The sequence below is a fragment of the Cajanus cajan genome, chromosome 5, assembly GCF_000230855.2.
Source record: "Cajanus cajan strain Asha chromosome 5, NIPB_CcT2T_4, whole genome shotgun sequence".
Lineage (NCBI taxonomy): Eukaryota > Viridiplantae > Streptophyta > Magnoliopsida > Fabales > Fabaceae > Cajanus > Cajanus cajan.
The window spans coordinates 56008303-56032535 of record NC_138521.1 but is presented as its reverse complement, the minus strand read 5'-3'; the positions used below and the strand labels follow the sequence as shown (position 1 = coordinate 56032535).

Genomic DNA, 24233 nt, shown 5'->3' with positions numbered 1-24233 from the left:
AATTATTTTAACAAATATTTTAACAATTTTTTCTTTTTTTAAAAATAAGTTAATGAAGGCATAAATCCTAAACCCTAAAAAATTAGATACTGCAATGTCTTATGTTAATTTTCTTTTTTTTAAAATATAAAAAAATCTTAATTTCACAATATAAAAATAAAAAAGAAAAATTCATAGTAAAAAAAATAAAATAATTATTGAGTCATAAAAGGATGAGGGATAAGAGTAACAAATTCAAGGGAAGGAGAGAGTTCACAGTTTTTATGTTGAGAGGGTTCTTCCCCCAACTAAGATCCATTTTCATCTCATTCTACTCACAAAAACCCTAACAAATTCATCTTATATATATATATATATATATATACACATATATATTATAGAGATTATGATATCAATTTCATCTTTCACCTTTTTCTTTTCTTGACGTGTGTTATAAAAAAAAATTACCACTTAAAATTTGAAATTTCAAGCATTTTTTTGTGTTATATAAAGGAACAAATTCAACTACATAGAATAAATAAAGCAAGTTAATTAAAGAGAACGAACAGAAAAATAGAGCAAGTCAATGACACTATCATTTACATATCAGAGTTTCACAAAATAGGAGAATGAGACGAGAACAGTACTACAATATTATACATGAGCAATGAACAATAATGTAGTATTATTAGTAGAGAAAAAATGGAGAAAACAGAAGCATAGAAAAAAAAATGAAAAACTTACTTGAAAATTCTTGAAACACTTGAAAAATCACTTCAAACAATCCTTCAAAATCCGATAGGTCTGGATGGGATTGTTTTATGAATCTGGTATTTATAGATAACACTAGAAAGTCCTTTAAAATCCCTCTCATATAACAATCCTTTAAAATCCTTATATTTTTGAATACCAATGGATTGTTTTTAAGTTGTAAAAAATCTCAAATGAATACAAGTGGATTTTAATAGACTCTTTAAAAAATCTTGAAAATCCAGATTGAATACCACTGGATTGTTTTTAAGTGACATAAAATCCTGATTGAATACCAAGAGACTTTTTTACTAAAAAAAAAGTCTTTTAAAATCTTACGAAATCCTAAACCAATACACTCCCCTAAGTCTAACTCAAATCTATTTCCATGTATCAATTTTAATTTTATGAATAAAAAAAATTGAACGATTCTGAATTGCATAAACACTTCAGGACATCAACGCCTACATCATTTCCAATCTCTTATCTTCTTCAAATATAAACCCTTCCCTCCTTCCACAGTCTCTTCTTACCCAAATTAATTCTTCTGCTTCCCCTTAACTTACAGGCAGAAACTCTAGGTATCATTCTCGCTTTCTTGATTATCCAACCCTCCATACCAGTATGTATGTTCCACATGCTACAAGAACAAATCGTTGTACCATTATTTTTTATTGTTTTCTCATTCCAAAAATAAAAATAAAATGCTATATTAACGTATTTAAAAAGAAAAAATAATGAATAAGTTAGATTCAATGTATTTTACTGTCAATACATATACTCTAAATTAAGCAAACTCAAATATGCGACCAATTTAAAAATTGCCTCTTAAATTTTATATAGATTTAATTTAAAGTAAACTCATAAAATATTAATAGACAATATATAAACTTAACAATTGAACTATTTTGACAACATCATTGACATTGAGGTATGTTTGGTTCTACATCAAATACATCAAATGTGTATGAAATCAATTTCATTACATTCAAAATATCAGAATCACGTTTGTAACATGTTTGATTATTAGTAGAATTGATTTCAAAATGTGAAAATTCACATCTATTTAAAAACAACTATTAATAATTTCTCCATCAAATAAAATAAATTCTAGAGTTTTATCTACCCAAATTTATAAGTATACACTCAAAGTCAATTTTAGGATCAAATTTTCAAACAACATTTAATATGAAAACCAAATTTTTGTCATCTAAATAAAAGTCATGTTATTTTTTACTTATATTTATTCAAAATCAATTTTACAAATATAAGTTGATTCTAAATCAATTATATTAACGAATATCTAAACACATTGAAATGGGACTGAAAAATCAAAGATTTGTCTTGTTCCTTTAATCGACATATGATTCAGGCCAGACATTTATGTTTTGGTTAATGAAAAAAGATAAAAATAAATGAAATACAGTGCTGGTCAAAGTAAGGACAGTGGGAATGACAAGGCCATAGCAACCTTCGTATACGACTTTGTTTCGATCATTTAATGTCTTCCCATATCAACACTATAACGGGCGTCATGCGCAAGGACGAAGCAAACATTCAGAGGGTGAGAGTTTGTTGTTGGGGAAAGCTGTAAAGAGCCACATGTATGAACAAGCAGAATATATTTTCATGTTTTTAGAAATTATTTGCACGGAGACAACGATATTATAATGGCAATGAAGAATGATGACAATGACAATATTAATAATATTATACACAATAAATAATATCAATAATAATGATGATCACAATTAAAATGATAATATCTACGATGATGAAAATAATATAAATATCAATGATGATAATAGACAATAGTAATGGTGATATTGGTATTAATGTTAGTGTTGGTATTTACAATGTCCTACTACTTATAATAGTGGTGCGAGTATTGATACTTTCTGGTGGTAAATAATATTGATATGGTGATAATGAAAATAGTCAATATCAAAAGTTGAGAATTTACTTTTAAAAACCTAAAAATTAAATTTATAAATATATTGTTGTTTTTCTTAATTTTAAAAATTAATGTAAAAACATTTTGAAGTGTTAAAATTCATTCCAATTATATTTTTGCGGGGCACATTTTACCTTAACCTTTTAAGCTGTGAGAACTCATTTTCTGTACATTTAATACACGTTTTTAAAGCATTTTAAGCTGGTTCTTTAAGTAGGTTGAACGACAAACTAAGAACATTTATGGATTTTTGTCAAGGACTCACACTTAGTATTGAAAACGCATTTTTATCTAAAATGTTATTAAAAATAGTGAAATGATAGATACAATCGCGCTAAGAGACATTTTATTAGTAGTAGACATTTATTAGAAATTAGAAAATTGTATAGGTCTTACTATTTTAATAAATTTTATTCATAATTTTGTAGTAATTAATAAATTTTAATTAATATTAAATAATGTATTAAAATGAATATATTAGAGAATACTATAGTATGTTGGGAGCACACCTTCATCAAAATCCTTTTATTTTGTTTAGTTATCATTTTTTTCAAATGACCATTCTTTATTCCATTCACATCTCACTCACGACGTTATCTCCACTCATAATTCTAACATTTAAATTGTCAACATTTTTCGTATATTCTTATTCACATCCAATTTTATTTTGATTAGTGCTCTTAGTGGTATGTAGTCCATGTGCTTACCATGTAAGGTTTTGTAGTTTGATGTGTGGTTTATCACCAAAACTAAGGTACGTTTGCAATCACAAAATAATTTAAGGTGCCATACATATACTGCTATTGATGTAGTCTTTTAATTTTGGTTTGATACATTTTCTTAATTTTTGCTTATGCTAGAGCACCTGTAACTTATGCAGATACTTAATTAATCATTGTGGGGTGTTATAACTGACCTCATTTAGGTTCTACCGAAAAATTATTCCTTGCGTGTGCGTTAGTTTACATCGAGTAATGTGCATCATCCTCTTTAGTGTGTGCGTTATTTTGCATCAAAAATTGACACTTAGTAGATATATATGGAATGAAATAACAGCAAGGCCAGTGCTCCATGATTCTTTGCTGGTTCCCCTTCCATAAGAATTAAGAAAATAAGACTTTTGTGGTTGACCTGACTATCTAATCACAGACTCTACTTTTTGTTTAACGCGTGATTCTTTGAAAGAGTTAATAAAGAGGAAAAGTCTTTGAACCTAGACTTTATTAGGCTTCTAATTTTATACGTGGCACACTATTTGTGGACATGACCAATATGACATACATTAACAGCTCTTACTAGGTCAAAACATCGAGAAATTTTTAGATAGTCACATGTTTGTAGTCTCAAACAATTTTTATGTGATATGGTAATCAAATTTTTAATTTATAAAAAAAATTAATAATACTCAACTATATAATATAGAAATTAATTAAGATCAGAATGACGTTGAGTTATGTAACAATTAACCCATGGCTCTCCATGCACTCGTAAATCAGCGTGGTAGAGGATTTCAAGATGTAGAAAAACATTTGCAACTTTACTTTTTTATTCTTTTTGGGTTTTACGAAGGTGTTATTGGAAATGAAAAACGAAAATGTGGAAATCCTATCCCCACTTTAAATATAATCACGCGATATATGGTTAAAATAGTATACTCTTCACGTCCATTTGATCCGATTGGTATATAATTTACTAGATGTGTGCGATGACCGTTTCTACTGTCGGTTATTTCGTTGCTAATATTTCTATCGAAACTTCTGTCCATGAAATTGAACAATCTAAATATATAGTCTGTACATATTAATGAGCTTTCGACTTCTGTAATCTTTTCATCGTACATCAGTTGTCATTTAAACAGTGGAATTCTGTGTTTCAGTGCGAAAATGTTTCATGGACAAGTAGGAGTCGGTCCTTACAAGGGAGATTAATCTCTAATTTTGGAAACTAGTTATTAAAAATATTCATGATAAAACAAAGAAAATGAAAGTTAAAATATTTTTTTAATCTATGTAATTTTACTTACATTTTTTAGTCTTTATAATATAAAATAAATTTTTTAATCTTATACTAATATTTTTAATTCATTTTCATATTAATAATAATCTTTCTTATTTATTAATTTTGAATAAGGAATATGTTAAAAACACACTTTTTAATACATCAAAAGAAAATTGATAAACTACATGGACTACTGAATATATTTTCGTAAAACGACTTGCCAAAGAATATAAAAGTTTAAAAATATTAATTTGCTGTCTTTATTTTCAATGAATTATTCATTTATTTTTCAATTTTTAATATCTTTTTATTCCAATAATAATTAATTAATTTTGAGACATTGTAATAATTTAAATAAAAAAATTCTAATACATTTCTAATCAGGGAAGGCCCTTGATATCTATATATTGTTATGGTATAAGTAGTTTCTATATAAAAACAAAATCTATGAAAGTAACCTCCAATTATTTGTTTGAACCTTGAAGATTCAAACATTCATGTCTTGAGTTCTCATAGATGACTATATATTTTCACATTATTAATTATAGTCAGACTAAAGCTTATTAATTATAGAAAAATTATCATTAAATAAATTAAGATATATATATATATATATATATATATATATATATATATAACTTTATTCAATCAAATGATTAAATTTAAGTCATTTAAAAAAATTAGAATTGACAATATTTATTATAATAACAACTTATTATAATATCTTAAAATTATTTTTTTATGTATTAAACACAAACAATTATCTTATTTAAAAGTATTTTAAAAAATAAAAGATTAATCGAAGAATTTTTAAAAATTCTTTTAATTTATGTAATTATATAAAATTTAGCATAGAAACAGCAACACGCTTGATCAAACTCAATTTTTTTACGATAATATTATTGCGAAACAACCGTAGGAACCCGAACCATATAATCATCACAGTATAATTTTTAAATAAATCATTTTCTAAGTCAAGATATTTATTTTTATCAATAAAGTTTATCTTAAGAAAATACTTATATATATAATAACTAAATAAGTGAAATCCATTGATTCATTACTTAAAAATTACACATACACCCAATCTTTTGTCAGGATTCAGGAATCATGCTCCAATAATGGTATATTAAATATCAAATTAATACTTTTTCTCTATATAATAATATTGAGTGTGAATTAATATTTAAGAGTCATAGATTAATTAATTTCAGTTGAAAAGCAGTATAATGTATCGTCCAACTTCTTGTTTTTCTACAAGTAATCCTTGTTTTGGTCTAAAAAGAGAGAAATCAAAATTCCATTCAGACTGCACCTATGGTAATGTCACGACCAGGTCAATATTTCGCTTCCTTTCGGTGCCTCAAATTCAATTTTCTTTAACCTATATTAATGTAAAAGTATATTTTTAAAGTAAATCCAATTTTAGCTTTTAAAATTTTAGAAACCTTTTGTTAATTATATTTTAATTTTGCATAAATTCATTTTTAGTTTTTAATTTTATTTTCCCTTTCATTTCACACCAAAAAATAAAAATAATTGCTGTAAAAAATATTAAAAAAATAGTAAAACTTTGTAAAGTTAAGTTTATTAATTATCATATATATATATATATATATATATATATATATATATATATATATATATATATATATATATAAAGGAATTACTTCCTTCCTTTGAAATTCTCTCCAATAATTCCATCAATAAAATTTCCTTTAATAATTTTCTTCAGTGAACTTCTCTCCAATAAATTTATCCTAAATATTTGTTCCCTCTAATAACTCTCTAGATACTTTTATATATATAAAAATATTATTATAAAATAAATTACTACTGAAAATAATTTTAAAAAATCAAATATACCAAAACTACTACTCAAAAATAATTATAAAATAAATAAATATATCAAAATAGAAGGAAAAATTTGGATAAAAATATTTTAATAATTACTAATTATTATTAAATTTTTGCAATATTATAAAATAAACTACTACTGAAAATAATTAAAAAATAAATATGTCAAAGAAAATATTATAAAATAAATTATTAATCATCATAGATTTCCACAATATTATAAAATAATTTTTTACTAAACAAATATATTAAAATAAAAGGTAAAATTTAGATAAAAAATATTTTAATAATTACTAATTGTATCCGTACCGCGAAGCCGAGCTTCAGCTCGGCATCACAGCGCAGAACGACCTCGGATACGTACCTCGGACACGCGCTGGGAGACCTCGGTTAAGACGAGATCTGTTACCCGAATAGGTCATAACTGATCTCGGGCCCAAGGCCCAACGAAACCCTAATTCACACAAAGGTACGTGCATTACTTATACGAGACTCATACGCCCACAAACACAAACTTGAGCATCAGAGTCTCTTTTGCAGGTACCACCCCCATCTTGGAGCAACCAACGTACCAGCAAAGGAGACTTGTAACGACCCGGCTGGTCACTACACACACCACTATACACCGGAAACGCCAGACAGAAAGGACAAGTATATAAATATAGGATCTAGAATATAAATATATACAAAGTCCCTATCCGACTAGAGTTAGAGTGTACAAAAACAAAATACATTATCAATGGCAACACCAAGTAGCTAAAATCAACAAAACATCCACAAAGGTCAACACTGCCTGCCAGCTGCAGACTCGCCACTAGCCACCCATCCTATCCCTGCTCTGCTCCCGTACATAATACGATCATAGCAGTCCAACCACATGGAAACACAAAGGGTAAGCTAGTATAAAAAGATCAACATGCAACAAAATTTAAGTAATATAAACAACTACAACTATCAACACATCACCAGTCAACATTTCATCGATTGTACAACAAACCATCAATTGGCAATTAATGCGTCGTCACGCATATCAACTCGGAGATCTCCTACAGCAACTCAGCCATTATGGCCTACAACAACTCAGCCTTTCGGCCTACAACAACTCAGCCTTTCGGCCTACAACAACTCAGCCATTATGGCCTACAACAACTCAGCCTTTATGGCCTACAGCAATTCGTATCAACATTCAACACAACACAACTTTTGCAACTCAACATATCAACTTGCAACACAATACAACTGTACAACTCAATATCAAATTGCAACACATCTCAACTGTACAACTCAACCTCAACTTGCAACACAACTCAACTTTACAACTCAACACAACTTGCAACACAACTCAACTTTACAACTCAACATCAATCAACCAACAACATCCATTAGTCATCACATTATATTCATCTATTTCAACTCAACTAAGCATAAAACAACATCAACCAACATATAGAAATTTCTCATCTCCGCGCCCGGCGCACTCGTGGTTTCGCCCAGCGCAGTGCAACCAGAGAGCACCAGGGGGGGCCAGCGCGCCCAGCGCAAGCATGCCCGTGCCCGGCGGGACCCAGCCAGAGAGCCCAAGGCTCACTCACGCCTGGCGCAATACCAATTGCGCCCAGCGCCCACAAGGCAGAGACTCCCAAGGAGTCTTACGCCCAGCGCGACAAGGGTCGCGCTCAGCGCAGCACATCAACATTATCATACAGCTCAATAATCATTTGTCACTAACAGCTTAAAACAACATGATCAACACCTAATACGACCCAACCATCTTATTTACAACTCATCTATCTTGACAAATTACTCACCCAAACAACAAGAGTACACCTAAGCACCTAAAACAACTTTTAACTTAACCAAAATCACCAAATGTGAAATGACGACCATCACAACAAACAGCGCATCGGGAGTTATACTACTCCTACCATGCTCATCCTTATCTCATATGAAAGATAATCAAATTTCCTACAACTCTCATTAAGACACCAAGTCCAAATTCCTTCATCTACCTTGTTAAAAATGATGAAAACCGCAACAGCTATAAAAAAAGGTGACAGCTCAACCTCTCTTCACTAAAACAGCCATATCTAGAGTTCTAAAACTCCTTTTTGAGTGATTTCAGCGCCATTGGAAAGCTAACATCCAAGGCTACAACTTTCCTGAAGACTACAAGGTCTAATTCTGAAAGTACAAAGGCGCTCAGCGCCTCCAAAGCGCTCAGCGCTTTGCCTCCAGAAATTCTCCTCTAGCTCTCTGCCCCCAATGCGCTCAGCGCTTTAAATCCGCTCAGCAGTTCGGTTCCAGGGAGCTCTCTGCCCCCAAAGCGCTCAGCGCCTTAAAACCGCTCAGCGGTTTGGTTCCAGAAACCCTCCCCTGTCACGAAACTCCCAAGGGGCTCAGCCGTTCAAAACGGCTCAGCCGTTAGTGACAGCAACCACAAACCCTCCACCATTTTTGAACAACAACCTGCAACAATCCAACAGCCCAAACACATGCAAACCCTCCAAAGAACTATACTTTCGTCAATCAACACAAAAACCCCTTCTTTTTCAACATGCAACCACGAATCATCAAAAATCCCAAATTTGTGATCAAAACCCCGAAAACCCCATGTCCTTCAATCTCAGCTCAAAATCATCAAACATCAAACAATCAAAGAGTTCCTAGAATTCGTTTTCAGCCAAACAAGTCAAAGGACTAGCTTCCCTTACCTCGGTGAAGAATCCGAGCTTCGGGACTGCGGAGAACGGAGAAGAAGGGAAACTTGAATGAAGAAAGGAGGAAATCTTCAGCTAGTCCTTGACTAAGCTTGATCAGCACCTTCAGATTCCAAGTATCACCACAAGTAAGAGAAAGAAAAGGAGAAGTGAGAGCCTTGAGAGGGGAAGAGAGAATTCCTAGTGAGAGTTGTGAGGGGAAGTGTGTATATGTATCAGCCACGGGTCTCACAAGACTCACCGATCTTACCCAGCGGATCATCTCTACATCAGATCCCCGGTAAGAACACTAATCATTACTATATTTCTGCAATATTATTTGCCCTAAAGAGGATAACATTTTTAATAAGTATATTGTAAATAATTAGTAATTAAAGGTTTTATTTAGAATTTTAAAAATAAAATATATTTGAATATTTTGTTTTAATTTTAGTATGACAAATTTTGATATATTTGGATTTTTTTTAGTTTAGTTGAATGCATTGCAATATTTTAAAAGTTATTAATTGTACTGTGATTGCTTTATACACATGTCTCGACCTTACCACACACAATATCAACTAAGGTTATAAGGGGGAGACTCAATTATTTTCTTCAAGCAACTTTCTAAAAATGATTTTCAATAAATTGGACTCTTAGAGCACCACAATCCAATATCCACACAATGAGATATGTAAATTTAAAATGATTTCTCCTCTAATCCTAGGTTGATAAACACAACTCAACAATATTATGCCTAAATGCCAAAAACATTTGCAATATTCATCATCCCAGCAACTCAACAACATCTTGCATATAACATATTTAACACAACTACACAATTTCACAACCTACAACTCAACTGAACTCAACTTTCAATTAGCAACTTACAATATAATCATCAGTATATAACATATCACTTTTCAACAGATAGATTTTATTATCATACAACATCGTCCATACAACCTATTCATCATCATTTAGTCATAAAATAACTCAAACAACAAGTGTTTATCATACATATCACGCTAAGCCTCAAGTTCCTAGAGAGTCATATAAGAAATTTGCAATTTCTAACACTAAGCATAAAACCCACGCTTAGCCTCAATCTTCCAGAGGCACACCCAAGTCTTCACGCTAAGCATAAAGCTCACACTTAGCCTCAAGCTTTCAGAAACACACCCAAGTCGTCATGTTAAGCATGAAACTGATGCTTGGCCTCACAAACCTAGAAACTCCTCCATAATTGAAGAACAACCCAATATTAATGAACACCACCCAATCTCTAAAATTTTCTCAACTTATACAATAATATATGCTTTTAACCTCAGAATCTTCCAATTGTAACAACATGCAACTTAGAAAACGAATAAAAAGATATATACATGCAACAACAATAACACACCAAATAGATTGTCAAATTCTTAATATTTCACCAACGCCCCCCCCCCCCCTTCCAAAACTACCAAATCTTTTGTCTCAGAAATACATAGCCATGAAAATTAAAAAAATAATAATAATAAGCAACATGCACAACATAGATCAATTAGAAGTTGAGTTCTAGTTTCACTTACAGTCTCACGATCCAAGAGTCCAAAGGGAAGAAGGAAAAAAAAGAATAAGAAGAAAAAGGAAACTTCACAAAGTTTCCACAATAACACTCAAAACAAATTTCTCACTCTTCAAGTCTGAATCTCTACTTAAGAATTTGTGAAGAAGAAAGAATAGTTTCAAAATTCTTAGAGCTCTTCTCAATACTCTCTCTAACTCCTATGAAGAAATGAGGTAATGAGGTAATGAACCTCATTTCTAATTAAGAAAGGTTTTAAATACTTTTCTCCTATAAGTCTAACTTGACATATTCTTAGAGACATTTCTTTTCTAACACAAAACTCATGAAGAATTACTCAATCCCAAAGTTTCTCAATACTAAACAACTTAACAACCCCAACAATATATAATTTAAAAACATTAACAGTTCTAAAAGACTCACAATAATAATGTTTTGTTAAATATTTTTTATAAAGTTTTTATAACGTAACATTAACAAATATTTACATAAAATATTTAAAATTGAATATATATATATATATATATATATATATATATATATCTTAAAAATTCATAACATAAGTCATTAAAAGTAACAAATTTTTTCCTGAATGTGTATGGGAGTTAAAATTTAAATTTGTATTATTTTTTATTATCCATATTTTCATTATTGGGCTATATTACTTTAACCTAATTGGTTTTTGTGTGTAAAAAAATCAAGTCTCATTTATTTTGTTCTTAATGACTTCTTTCATGAAATTGAGAAAAAAGTAAAATCAAAATATTCTTTAAAAAATGTATTTGAGGTTATTGTAAAAGGGAAAAAAATTATTGTTTATTTAATCAAACATGATTTCATTAACTTATACACTATAAAAATTAATAAAACTTTTATAACAACTATCATGATAAAAAAAAAAAAGTTTACATATTAAATCACAATATTATTAAATAATATAGACCTGTGACAGGTAACTAATCTAGTTATAACAATAAATAAAAAAACTTCTTGGTTAATATAGTTGCTTACAAATGCTTACGCATATGTAAGAAAACTATTGGTTTTATGAATAATAATGAAAACAATAAATTTGAACCAAACATAAATGATAAATATTGAAAGTTAATGGGTGATTACATGACCATTTAAAAAATATATATCTGTTCCGGCCACGGGGTGCACTAGGGTTTTTTCCTAGGTCAAACCGCAAAGCCAGATCATTCAAAAGTGTAAATCTGTCGTCCTAGCTCTAGGGTTTTGGGTTTTATACTTTTGTATTTATGGGCTTCGTGGGCCCCGCGATTTTCGGGATTCTCCTTAACCGCTCTTATCCTGAAGCCATGGGGGTGAGTGGTTGTTAGTCAAGTCGGTATTTTACCGAGAATGCCTTTACAAGGGGACCTATCGGGAAAACGGCGAATCCCCTCGCGGGTGCATGTAATTTGGGTTAGAACCGAGTTGCCACACCCTGTGACGGTCCAGTCGGGTATTAGACGAGTAGAGGGTCTAGTCGGGATTTTACCTAGACGGTATACTAGTCGGGTTTTTACCTAGACGGTATACTAGTCGGGTTTTCACCTAGACGGTACACTAGTCGGGTTTTCACCTAGACGAACTATTGCCGACAATCACGAGTTCTTCGAGTTATTTATACTCGCCCAGTCGGTGTTTAACCGATCAATCACGAGTTTCATCAATCGAGTTATTTATACTCGCCCAGCCGAACTATTGCCGACAATCACGAGTTCTTCGAGTTATTTATACTCGCCCAGCCGAACTATTGCCGACAATCACGAGTTTCATCAATCGAGTTATTTATACTCGCCCAGCCGGACTATTGCCGACAATCACGAGTTCTTCGAGTTATTTATACTCGCCCAGTCGGAATTTAACCGATCAATCACGAGTTTGCCTACAAGTCAGAATCAATTTGAAAATAATGATTTTTATTATTTGATGGTACCTCATTACAGAGCAAAGAAGGATCGAATTTTTAGTCTAATGGTCGCGTCTGATGTTGGTGTTAAATTCTGCGAGTCTCAGACTCAAAACCTTGTCCCAATCTCTACATTTTCTTCTTTCATCTGAGCTTTCATCACCGAATCCAATTCTAAGATCGAGACGGATTTCCAGCAAAGCCCCTCCGCACGTGCTTGTGTTTAGAAGTTTTGACTTTTTAGTTTGACTTATATTTGGACCTCATTAAAAACTTTGACCACGCCTTCTCTTTCAAGTCGCTGATCAATGCTCGCGCATGCCCTCCAACAGTTCCTCGTACTCCACTCGGAGTCGACGACGGATGCAACCTCGTGATTGTCGGCGGGAACGGTGCCTCTGATTCCGTTGCAGGTGACTCTGATTCCGACCTTCTTGCTGTTGAGCGAGTCCATCTTCATCTTCACCTTGGTGTCCGTCTGAATCTGAACGGGGAAACCCTTCTTCATCTTCAGACCCGATCTCACACTACTCAAGGAGTCAGTGTCCAGATCCTGCGACCCCGAGAGCACCGCGCGGAGGCTCGTCTGGTAGTTCTTGCCCGAGGAGAACGCCGTCATGGAGCCGTTTTCCACGGGGACGGGGTTCGAGAACACTGTTACGGAGAATGGGTCGTAGAAGAAGACGATGTGGTTGTTGGGGTTCTTGGCGATGAGTGTGAGGTTGAAGAGCGTGTTGAGGTGCGAGGGCGAGTCCGACGGCGTCGTCAGGTTCATCCTCGCAATGCGGAGGTTCGTCACGGAGAATTCAGGGCGGTGGGGACGGTACAGTACGTACAGTGCGGCGCTGACAATGGCGGCGAGGAGCACCACGCCGAGCACCATCAGGATGGTCCAGAAGCGGCAACAGCAACAGAGGTTGCAGTGGGAGCGGCACCGGCCGTGGTAGCGCGATTGCGGCTGGTAAACTTGATGGTTGGGGTTGTAGAGTTGGGACTTGACGGGGCCGGCGTTGGCGTTGGTGGCGGGCGCGCCGTTTCCGTTGGGTTTGGAGGTTGGAAGTGGAACTGTCTGTCATCGGAGAGGTTTGACGATTGGTTGAGTGCTCCGCCTCTTGCCATAGTAGGGCGTAGGTTTTTTGTATTTCTTGGGGCGTAGGGAAAGTTTCACCGTAGCCCCACGGTGGGCGCCAAAATGTTCCGACCACGGGGTGCACTAGGGTTTTTTCCTAGGTCAAACCGCAAAGTCAGAGCATTCAAAAGTGTAAATCTGTCGTCCTAGCTCTAGGGTTTTGGGTTTTATACTTTTGTGTTTATGGGCTTCGTGGGCCCCGCGATTTTCGGGATTCTCCTTAACCGCTCTTATCCTGAAGCCATGGGGGTGAGTGGTTGTTAGTCAAGTCGGTATTTTACCGAGAATGCCTTTACAAGGGGACCTGTCGGGAAAATGGCGAATCCCCTCGCGGGTGCATGTAATTGGGGTTAGAACCGAGTTGCCACACCCTGTGACGGTCCAGTCGGGTATTAGACGAGTAGAGGGTCTAGTCGGGATTTTACCTAGACGGTATACTAGTCGGGTTTTTACCTAGACGGTATACTAGTCGGGTTTTCACCTAGACGGTACACTAGTCGGGTTTTTACCTAGACGGTACACTAGTCTTCCAGCCCTGAACCTGAAAGGCGAAAGGGCTTAAGCAACCACTCCTATGAATCGTATCGGAAATAGGTCGGGACGGTACAATATCTTTTAATTATAGTTATTTAAATATTTTTTATTTATCAAAATTATAATGATAATATCGAAGTTTAAATCTAAAATTTTGTACATATTACTTTAATACTTCACTACTAGTTAATCAAAAAGACGTAAATATATTTTTTTTATCTCTATAAAATTAAAATTATTGTTTTTAGTTCCTAATTTTTATGTGATCAATTTTTGACTATTTTTATTTATTAAAAGGTTAAGTAACTATCTTAAATGTTACCTACAATATATTGTACAATATTTGATATCTCAAAGAATTTATAAATCCTTAAAATAGATGTTATTTATCTAACTTAAAATAACTATTATAGATTAAAAATAGTAAATTTAAATTTTAGAAAAATAAAAATCAAAGAAAAATATTTTATTAAAATCAAAATCAAAATTTACTCATTTTATAATAATCAAAAACAATATTTATAAATTTTAGGAGGTTGAAAAATAAAAAAAAATTATAATATCAAAATCAAAACTCACCTATTTTATATGGATTAAAAATATATTTAAATCATAAAAAATATATAATCAACAATTAAGTTGATATTCATCCGTTCCTTAACCTGAGATTGTTTAGGCTAATAGGCTACAGTTGTAGTTTGGGATTCTAACATTTTTGGCTCATGATATATACACCTCCTTTTTTCTTATAAGTACACTTCCTTTTTAACAAAAAATTATAAAATTATAATTTTTTTAAAATAAATTTAATTTTACACTTTCAACTTTCAATTTGTTACTTTCTTCTTTTTATTCACACACTTTTTTTTTCTCTTTCAATTTTTACATGTTACCAAAATAGGTGGGATGAAGGAAAAATAAGGGGGTGCATGTAAAAATTAAAAAAGAGAGGAAAAATGTGTGAAAAAAAAGTACTAAATTAAATGTTGTGGATGTAAAATTAAAAAATTTAAACCAAAAAATTAAGAATATTTTAAAATTTTAATTTTTTTTTAAAAGGAGGTGTACTTATAGAAAAAAAGAGGTGTATATATGATGAAACAACAGTTTTTGAATCCACGATCCATGTTTTATATGTAAAGCCCAATTTTCAATAAAACTCATTACGTAATTTCTCATAGTGTCTCCCAGTACTCCGCCGCATGTGGCATGGAGGCCCATTCGATGAGAAAGCCGTATCACAATTTAACTTTGTCCATCCAATTTAAGGAACTTGCCATTCTTCAGTTAGTGTTGACACCTTTTCATCCTCCCTAATTAAAAGCCACGAGCTTTTGCTAACCTTCCAAAAATGTTAGTGAAACACTTAATTTTTCTACTCGATTAATTAAATTGTTTTGAATAGTTTATTAGTGGAAATGTTAATTAAATCTAAAATTTAATTAGTAAAAAAATTTATAATTTTTTTTTGAAAACTCTTAATATTAATTCAATTATAAATCAAAATTTTGCTGCTTTGGTGAGCATTAATTGAATTTCTCATGAAAAATAATATGATTAATTATAATTAGATAGAATTGATGTACATAAGAAATTAGTTAGTGTCAAAAACACATAAATTTGCAAAATTTATTAAAAAATTTAAAAATCATTTGATATTTCATTTTATTAATTCAAATTAACACATAATCAGAAAATATTTTATACGTTGATTTGAATCTATATAATAAAGTATTATATGATTTTCAAATTTTAAAAGAAATTGTAGACTTGATTTATATATTAGAAAACTTTTAATTCAATGATTGACTTATTAAAATTTGATATAAAACATAAGTTATTAAGTACAGTAAGTTTACTATTTATAAAATCTTAAACCTTAAATTAAAATTTATTCTTGAAATAAATAAATCTATTTTTATTTATTTATATATCTATCTATTATATTTTAAAATATGAATTATTGAATATAGTAAATTTATATAAATTTATTGTTGGAGTAAATAGATCTCTCCTCTATATATATATATATATATATATATATATATATATATATATATATATATATATATATATATATATATATAAATCTTTCGTACTAGCTCAATTTTAGGGTGAAGCTCTCTCTACTATTATTTACCTCCGATGTTTGTCTTTTCTATCATTAAATAATGATTCTCCTTTCTCTAGGTATTTAGTCACAAACCTACTTATTCTAATCTTAATTTTTGCACTTTTGATTGTATTTGTTATGTCCATCTTTCTCTAGAGGAACACATCAAACTCAACAGAACTTGTTAAATGTGCTTTTCTTAATTACTCAGCCTAGTATAAAGATTTTATCATCATAAAATTCTTTCCATAATTCTTGGCATCTTTCTTTCTTCTTTTTTCTGGCAAGACTATATCCTGAACATGTTTAGGGAACTTGATATGCCTATCGAAGAAATGTAGAAAGCAACTTTCTATATACACCCAGGAATCGCATAATGTCTTTTCTTACTCATGAAGGACCCCTAACGTCAACTAGACATTTGCATCTTTAGTTCAAAGAAGAAAGACCCTTTGGAAGCCTCTTCGTATAGTAGTTATAGGGCTAAAGTCATGACCAATAGCTAGAAGATGTTTTGATGTCTTATGACCCTCCCATATTCCTCTTTTGGATTATATTTTTTCATTTCTTCTCCAACACTTGAATTCATGAGATGCATGTATTATGTTATTTTGGAGCACTTTAATTTTGATATTTTTCATGTTTTGATTATAGGTTATATATTATAAGAAAATTTTCATGTAACGACATACTCTACAATGACAATACTTGTCACTAAAAACTATATATTTATACTCATATAATAAATATAATATATGTTAATATATTATTAAAAATTGTGGATAGAAGTTATAGTGACACATAAAATATGTTGTTAAATCTCATTTAAAATCAATATTAAAATTGTGTGCAACTCTATGTCAAATAGATATATATCTACATATATTATAACTATAATGATATTTTTGTATATCACTATATGTAATATTTTTTATAGTTGTAGTGTCATTAATTCAATATATTTTTTTCATGTATGAAATATTTTAGCAATTACATTTGAAAAATAAAAAGTTGTTTATATTAAATGTGATTGTTAAGTACATTATTTCATTAGGTATCACAAAAAATTACACTTTTATGATTAAAGTAAATAATATTTCCTTAAAATTGAATCTTTTCACATTTATTGTTAGTTAGAGTAACTCCAATGAGAGTTGCTTCTCCCATTGTTTGTTTTAAGCACCCGTTTCTTATTATTGGAGGACTCTAACGTGGCAACAAGAGTTACTTGAAGGATATAGAGAGTTGTTTCCTCAAACAACTGTTCTTTACCAGATTTTGGTGGGAAAGAGATTTGCGGAGTCACCGTGACCACCTCGTCAGCACCTTCCGCGACCACCTCGTCGGCACCGTGAGGTTCCTCATCAGCAACATGCACTCCTCCGCCGACCTTGCCGCGCTGTGCTTTAGCGCCTTCTAGATCTGGCGACTGTCCGGGAGGTTCCTCGGCGTGATGAACATCGACACCATGGTGATGGAGGGGTCCAAGTTCCCTGCGTTGGAGAGAAGATACAACAACGAAGGAAAAAGGAAAAAGAATCGTTTGAAGAAAAAGGAAAAAGCACCGTTGGAAGAAAAAGAGACGTTGGGGTTAAAGAAAAATAAATAAATAAAATAAAATAAAAGTACCGTTGGAACTTTGAAGTAGCCGCCGGGTATTTTTTATTTTTTAAAAAAGAAAAATATCACTATAAATATTCATCAACTCAATTAAAAAATTTGGACCTCTTTAACTCTCTTCTACTTCTTTTATTCTCTTTCTTGATTTTATCTTGCTTGTTTTGCTCTTAAAAATGGATCCTAACCAATACAATTATAAAAAAAAATTTAAATTCTTTCCAAAACCAACCACCACCAACGAGTGCAAATTCTCAAATTCTTCCGCAATATGTTATGTATCCACCATCTTATTTTACTGAAAATTCTCAAAATCTACCACCTTATTGGTCAGCACCACAATACTATATGTTTCTAGATGGCATATATCTAGACTTTGCTACATTTGTCAAGATCATCTCCATGCCACAAGGGGAAAAAAGGAAATTATTTGCCCAACGACAAGAATTAATGAGAAAGGATGTAGAATGTTCATTTGGAGTGCTTCAATCTCGATTCGCAATCATACAAGGTTTGACACGTTTTTGGGATGCCACAATAATGAAAAATATAATTTATGCATATATCATATTGCATAACATTATTGTCAAGGACGAGTGAGACACCTATCAAAATTATATTGATTATGATGATATAGATGATGACATGTCAAGATCTGAAATATTTATAGGTGTTCATCCCAATTTTAGAACAACATACATTCAAAGGAGAGCAGACGTTCATGACAAATGAATACACCGCCAACTTCAAGTAGATCTTATTGAACATATTTGAGAACATTTCAGAAATAATAATGATGAAAATTAATTTCATATAATATTTATGTATTTACTATTGCTTTATTTTATTTTTAATATCTACTTATTGTGTATTTTTTTTCATAATTTATTTTTTTCATTATAGTACAATTGTCCTTTTTAATAAAAATTTAAATTTGGTTCATAAATGATTAGGAAAAAAAATTTAAAAGTTGAATTTCTTAAAATTTTTTACTATTAGAGTAAATTTGTGTTTGAGTTGCTTAATGTTAACATGACATACTAGAAATCACTTTTTTCATTTTTTAATGCATAAAACAACTCAAATAAGTTGTTTCTATTGAAGATGCTTTAATTCAGTGCCACGTCACAAAATGTTATAGAATCCACCATGTCCCTAATTTTTTTTATGGAATTGATATTCCCTTACAAATTATTTAAGGACATTCATTTTAACAAAGAATATTTATCCATTGCGATGAAATTTTAAATGTTTAGCGGTGATTTGTAGGGGTTAAAAAGTAGGTCAACTCGCTCCTGAGCTACAGAAAAGTAGGTGAATTAATCCGTCCTGCCCGCTTGATATAGTGGGCTAAAAATTCAAACTTGTTTAAAATTTTAATGTCTGTAGTAGCGACGAGTATAAGTGGTGGCAAAAGTCTAACCACAATCCATTCTGACTGTTTTAATAGTTCCTCTTTATTCTCTATTTGTATCCATTCTGACGGTTTGAAACTAAAAATATTTCAAAATTTGAACGGCTTCAGTCAAAAGATAAATTGTCAATGATCATTTATTTTCTTTTAGTGATAAATTTTTTTGCTGTACCCTCTCGTTTCTTGTATTACTTGTTTGTTAGAAGAATAATAGCAAAGAAATAGGAGAGAAGAATAAATAGATATAAAAAAAGTTAGGTTATTCAATTGAGTCGAAATAGATAAGAATACACGTTAAATTAGTCATTATTTCTGATAGTGAATATTTTATATTAATGTTATAATTATTAAAAAAATAATAACAAAATAAAAATATGAGGGCATATATATAGAGGGAGTTATAATAATACTGGTATAACTTTTACTAAGTATTACACCGTTTAATAACTTTATATTAAATGTGAATTTTGTAAATCTAACCGTTAGATTGGAAGTTTACATCTCTTAGATCATATATACAAAAATTTATATTAATCCAAAATTATTTGATACTTCATTTTTATAAAACAAAATTGACGTAATATATTTATTTTAAAATACACTAAAATATAAATATTTTGATTATCTTCAAGTTGTTCTTCAATTTTAACAAAATTTGATATACGCGAATAAAATAATATGAACTTTCAATCTAACGGTTGGATTTACAAAATTCACAATTAATATAAAGTTATTGAGTGGTGTAATACTTAGTAAAAGTTACACGGTGTAATTATAACTCCCCTCATATATATATATATATATATATATATATATATATATATATATATATATATATATATATATATTATTTCATCGTTGATATGTGCAAAAATTGCACAGTAATCACGTTTCATATATAGCACTATAATCAATTATGAATGGAACACAATTGGTTATTAGTTATTTCATAGAAGAAAACTTTATTTCTTGTTCTATAGTAACGAGTAAATTTAATTTACTGAATTAGTGACTAATTGCACTTATGATATAATGATTATTATTGGTTTAAAGAATTTTTGCACACAAAAATGATCAAATACGAGATTTAATTTATGTTAAACATGTGAGCACACATTTATGTTAATCTGTCATATTTAAACTATACTCAAAATATATAAAAATTCATTAGTCAAGAAGTGCAAGTGCCTATGCATACACATAATGAAAATCGTTTATTTTTATTAATTAATTGATCGATTAAATTTTGATTTAATTGATTAAATAAAAAATTTGATTATTTATTTAAAATTTGATTTTACAAAGATTTTTATTTATTCTTTATTTTATTGTTTATTTAGTTTATATTTCTCTTAAACTTTTTTTAAAGATATTTCTCTTAAACAAAACATTATTATTGTAACGACTCATCATGATTATCAAATTACGGATCACAACTACAAGTAACGAAATTACAACTACCACTTAAGATTATATACTCACAATATCAGGATATGTACACAAAAGGTATATATGTAGATATAACTAAAATAACTATATAGGTATATGTACAGTATAATCAAGTAAGTACAAAATATAAAACCTTAAATTTTCAGTTAAGCAATGTCTATACAGACCAACAAAAGTAGTCGTCAACTACATCGCCAATAACAATCCTCACTACAATTCCAAAAGCTCTCTCCAGCTAACCTTGTCCTATTCCTATGAAAAATCATGATCATCGCAGTTCAAACCACATGAAAAATATACAAAGGTAAGTTAGATTTCAAAAACATACAAGTATATGAAGGAATATTTATACTACTCATCAATATGTAAACCAACCCAAAACACACCGCATAGTCTACAACATTCTCCAAACAACACAACACCAACATGTTTAAAAGTTAAATGCCCAAGAAAATTCAACATTCATCACAATAATACCACACATCAATGTATTCACACCATGCATATGAGCATTATCCCACATCATATGCAAACATATCTAATGTGTCATCATGTATTCATTTATGGAGATCTCCTAATGCACGTGAGTAGTCTAATTGGCTTGATCCTACCGAATCAACCAGATCACTTTCATGTCCAATGCACATGTTGGATCGACTACTAAAATGGGATACCAATCCTTACCTATGATTTCTCAAGTGTCAACAGTTACACCAGGAAAATCTGGATCCATCGTCAAAATTAGTATAGCTGAATATAGGCATATCATGACCTTGACATGTATTACCAAGTTACTTATGGAGTTAACCCACTAACTATTTGTATGGAACGACACAAGCTTTCGAGTAACCAGTTAAGGGTAATAGTCCTTGACTTAATACTTTACTCCACATTGATTAAGGATTAAGAGGAGACTTAACAAAATCTAGTCCAAGATTTTCGTATACACTCAAGGAGAGTTTTCAACAATTGGACTCCTAGAGCCCCAAAACAATATTTCCTATATGGGCCTTTCAACTTTCTAAACAATATCCTCTCCTTTAATCCTAAGTCAATCAACATATATACTTTAATGCCCACAACATTTTTAGCATCAACATCTCAACATATATACATCATATACATTACCCAGGTTAATGCATATAAAGATCAAATCACACCAATCATGTATAACATACCAAGGTTTAACACCTAAACTAAGAATAGCATATCAATGCTTAACAATACATCCAAGTATAGCATATTAATGCTTAACAATTCATTCAATAATAACATATCAATGCTTGTTCAACACTTTAACCATGCAATTTATAACATAAATCATAAATAACATATCAACGCTTATTATCATCACCCTACATCATACAACATCCAATAGACATAAGTATTATATTCATGTTCACCAAATCACCCCTCAAAAAACACGTATCATCAACAAAATCCACACCTGACACAACTCACCTTGCGCTCAGTGCCATTGAGGTAGCGAGCTCTTTATCTCGTCCACGCTCAATGTCAATCAACCTGTGCTTGGTGTGACTAAGGTAGGAACCCTTAGGACCTCATGCTTGGCGCCGTAAAATCCATGTTCGACCTCACATCTAGCAAAGAGTCTCTATCTGACTGACACCCAACGTCACCTCACTTGCGTCCAATGTCGTTTAGGTAGAGAGTCTCTACCTTGTTCATGTTTAGAGCCAACCAATTTGGGGCCTAACATTACCAAGTCAAAGACTTTCTAATGCTCTCACATTTAGTGTCATTCAAATCACACCCGACACCATCCTTACCCGAAACAAGTCTCTCTCATCACGCCTAGTTCCATCGATCCTATGCTTGGAGTGATTGAGACAGAGATCTTTGATTAGAACTATGTCCGATGCGACATTAGAAATTTATTATTGCAAACTTCAAAATTTGCTTCAATCCACTTGAAACACAGGAAATACCAACATGCAAGGCATTAAATAACATATATGCATCATCCATAACTCATTTTGCACCATAATCCAACATATAACCACCAATTTGGTCCATTCAACAATTTCATCTCAAACATGCTTTACAAGTAATAAACCCTAACCCCAATCATTTAATCTGGATCACACCGGCCCAGCAACGTTTCCATGTGAAATCAATCAACATATAGATCATCAATTCACAAAAAATCAAAGTTCCTAGCTTCTCTTACCTCAACTCAAAGCCAACCAAAACTAAAGAAGAGGAGGAGGAAGAATTTCAAGTTTCCACAAACTTCGCAACCACCCAAACTAAGATTCTCAGCCTTCGAATGTCTGAATCACTACACTAAGGATCAAAGAAACCTCTCACGCCTCCAGGAAATCTATAAGAAAGAAAAAAAGTTTCAAAATTATAGAGTTTCTCATTCTATTTTCTCTCTTATCTCCCTAGGAAGTTGAGTTTATCAAGCTCAATATTTAGAAAAAAACTTATATATTTTCTTTCCTTAGAGTCAACTAAATCTCAAGTAAGAGTCCCTCTAAAACTCACCCAACATACAACACTAAGTCATAGTATAGTGTTACAATTATTTCTAACCAAATTCTGTTAATTTTTTTGTATTTCAATCTTAGAAGGTGAATAATATTTCAATGGCTTCGGTTAAGAAATAAGTTGTCAATAATACTTTATTTTCTTTAGTGATATTCTTTTACTAAAGTAATAAACATAGTTAGAACCTAAACCCCCGCTTATCAACAGACTTTAGTGAGTACTTATTTGGGTGACAATAGCAATCAGTCATGACATATGTGAATATTGATTTTCCTGCTGATTTACAAATTAAGACAGGTGAGGTGAGAGGAACCCTACATATACATACAGCTAGCCGACCGAGTGAATGACACGAGTTATATATTGGGGAAAATGAAATAAATAAAGATGTGACATTAAGGTCTTGATGAAATTAAATAACTAGCATTGCTAGCTGCGGCTATCCAGTGTGTCGTGCGCATCATCTACACTAGTGCTTTATATGTGCCACAAAAATTCACATTTCCTGTTATTGGGTTGTCAAATAGTCATTGTCATTCTTTCTAGCTAACTACATAATTCTTGCTTCCCACTGCCTTTTCTCCAAAACCTTAAAAATGGAGCCCAGCTATGCGCCACCGTTTTCAAGTACGAAGAAAATCATTACTACTCAGTTACCCCGCGAAATTCCCACGGTTTCACTGCATCCTACAACATTGTCTTATGCTTACCTCTTCCTTAATTTCTCCATGTATTTAAACA

At 31.5% G+C, this 24233-nt stretch overlaps 1 protein-coding gene across 1 annotated transcript; it reads right to left on the bottom strand.

The window, feature by feature from the left end:
* Positions 1-7382: 7382 nt before the first annotated feature.
* Positions 7383-22456, bottom strand: LOC145958094 (uncharacterized). The gene is made up of 7 exons (XM_083074564.1): positions 22440-22456; positions 17710-17991; positions 14361-14392; positions 14133-14276; positions 13891-13948; positions 13070-13795; positions 7383-7892 (listed from the first exon to the last, which is right to left on the bottom strand). Exons 1-7 carry the CDS (start codon positions 22454-22456, stop codon positions 7859-7861), a joined length of 1293 nt encoding a protein of 430 aa, XP_082930690.1. The 3' UTR covers positions 7383-7858.
* Positions 22457-24233: the final 1777 nt, after the last annotated feature.

Excerpts from the sequence above, each read along its gene's own strand:
- LOC145958094 (XM_083074564.1), bottom strand. Across the intron at positions 14,277-14,360 it reads AAGACTAGTGTACCGTCTAG|GTAAAATCCCGACTAGACCC; the intron begins GTAAAAACCCGA and ends TATACCGTCTAG. Across the intron at positions 13,949-14,132 it reads CCCTTGTAAAGGCATTCTCG|GAAAAAACCCTAGTGCACCC; the intron begins GTAAAATACCGA and ends GGTTTGACCTAG.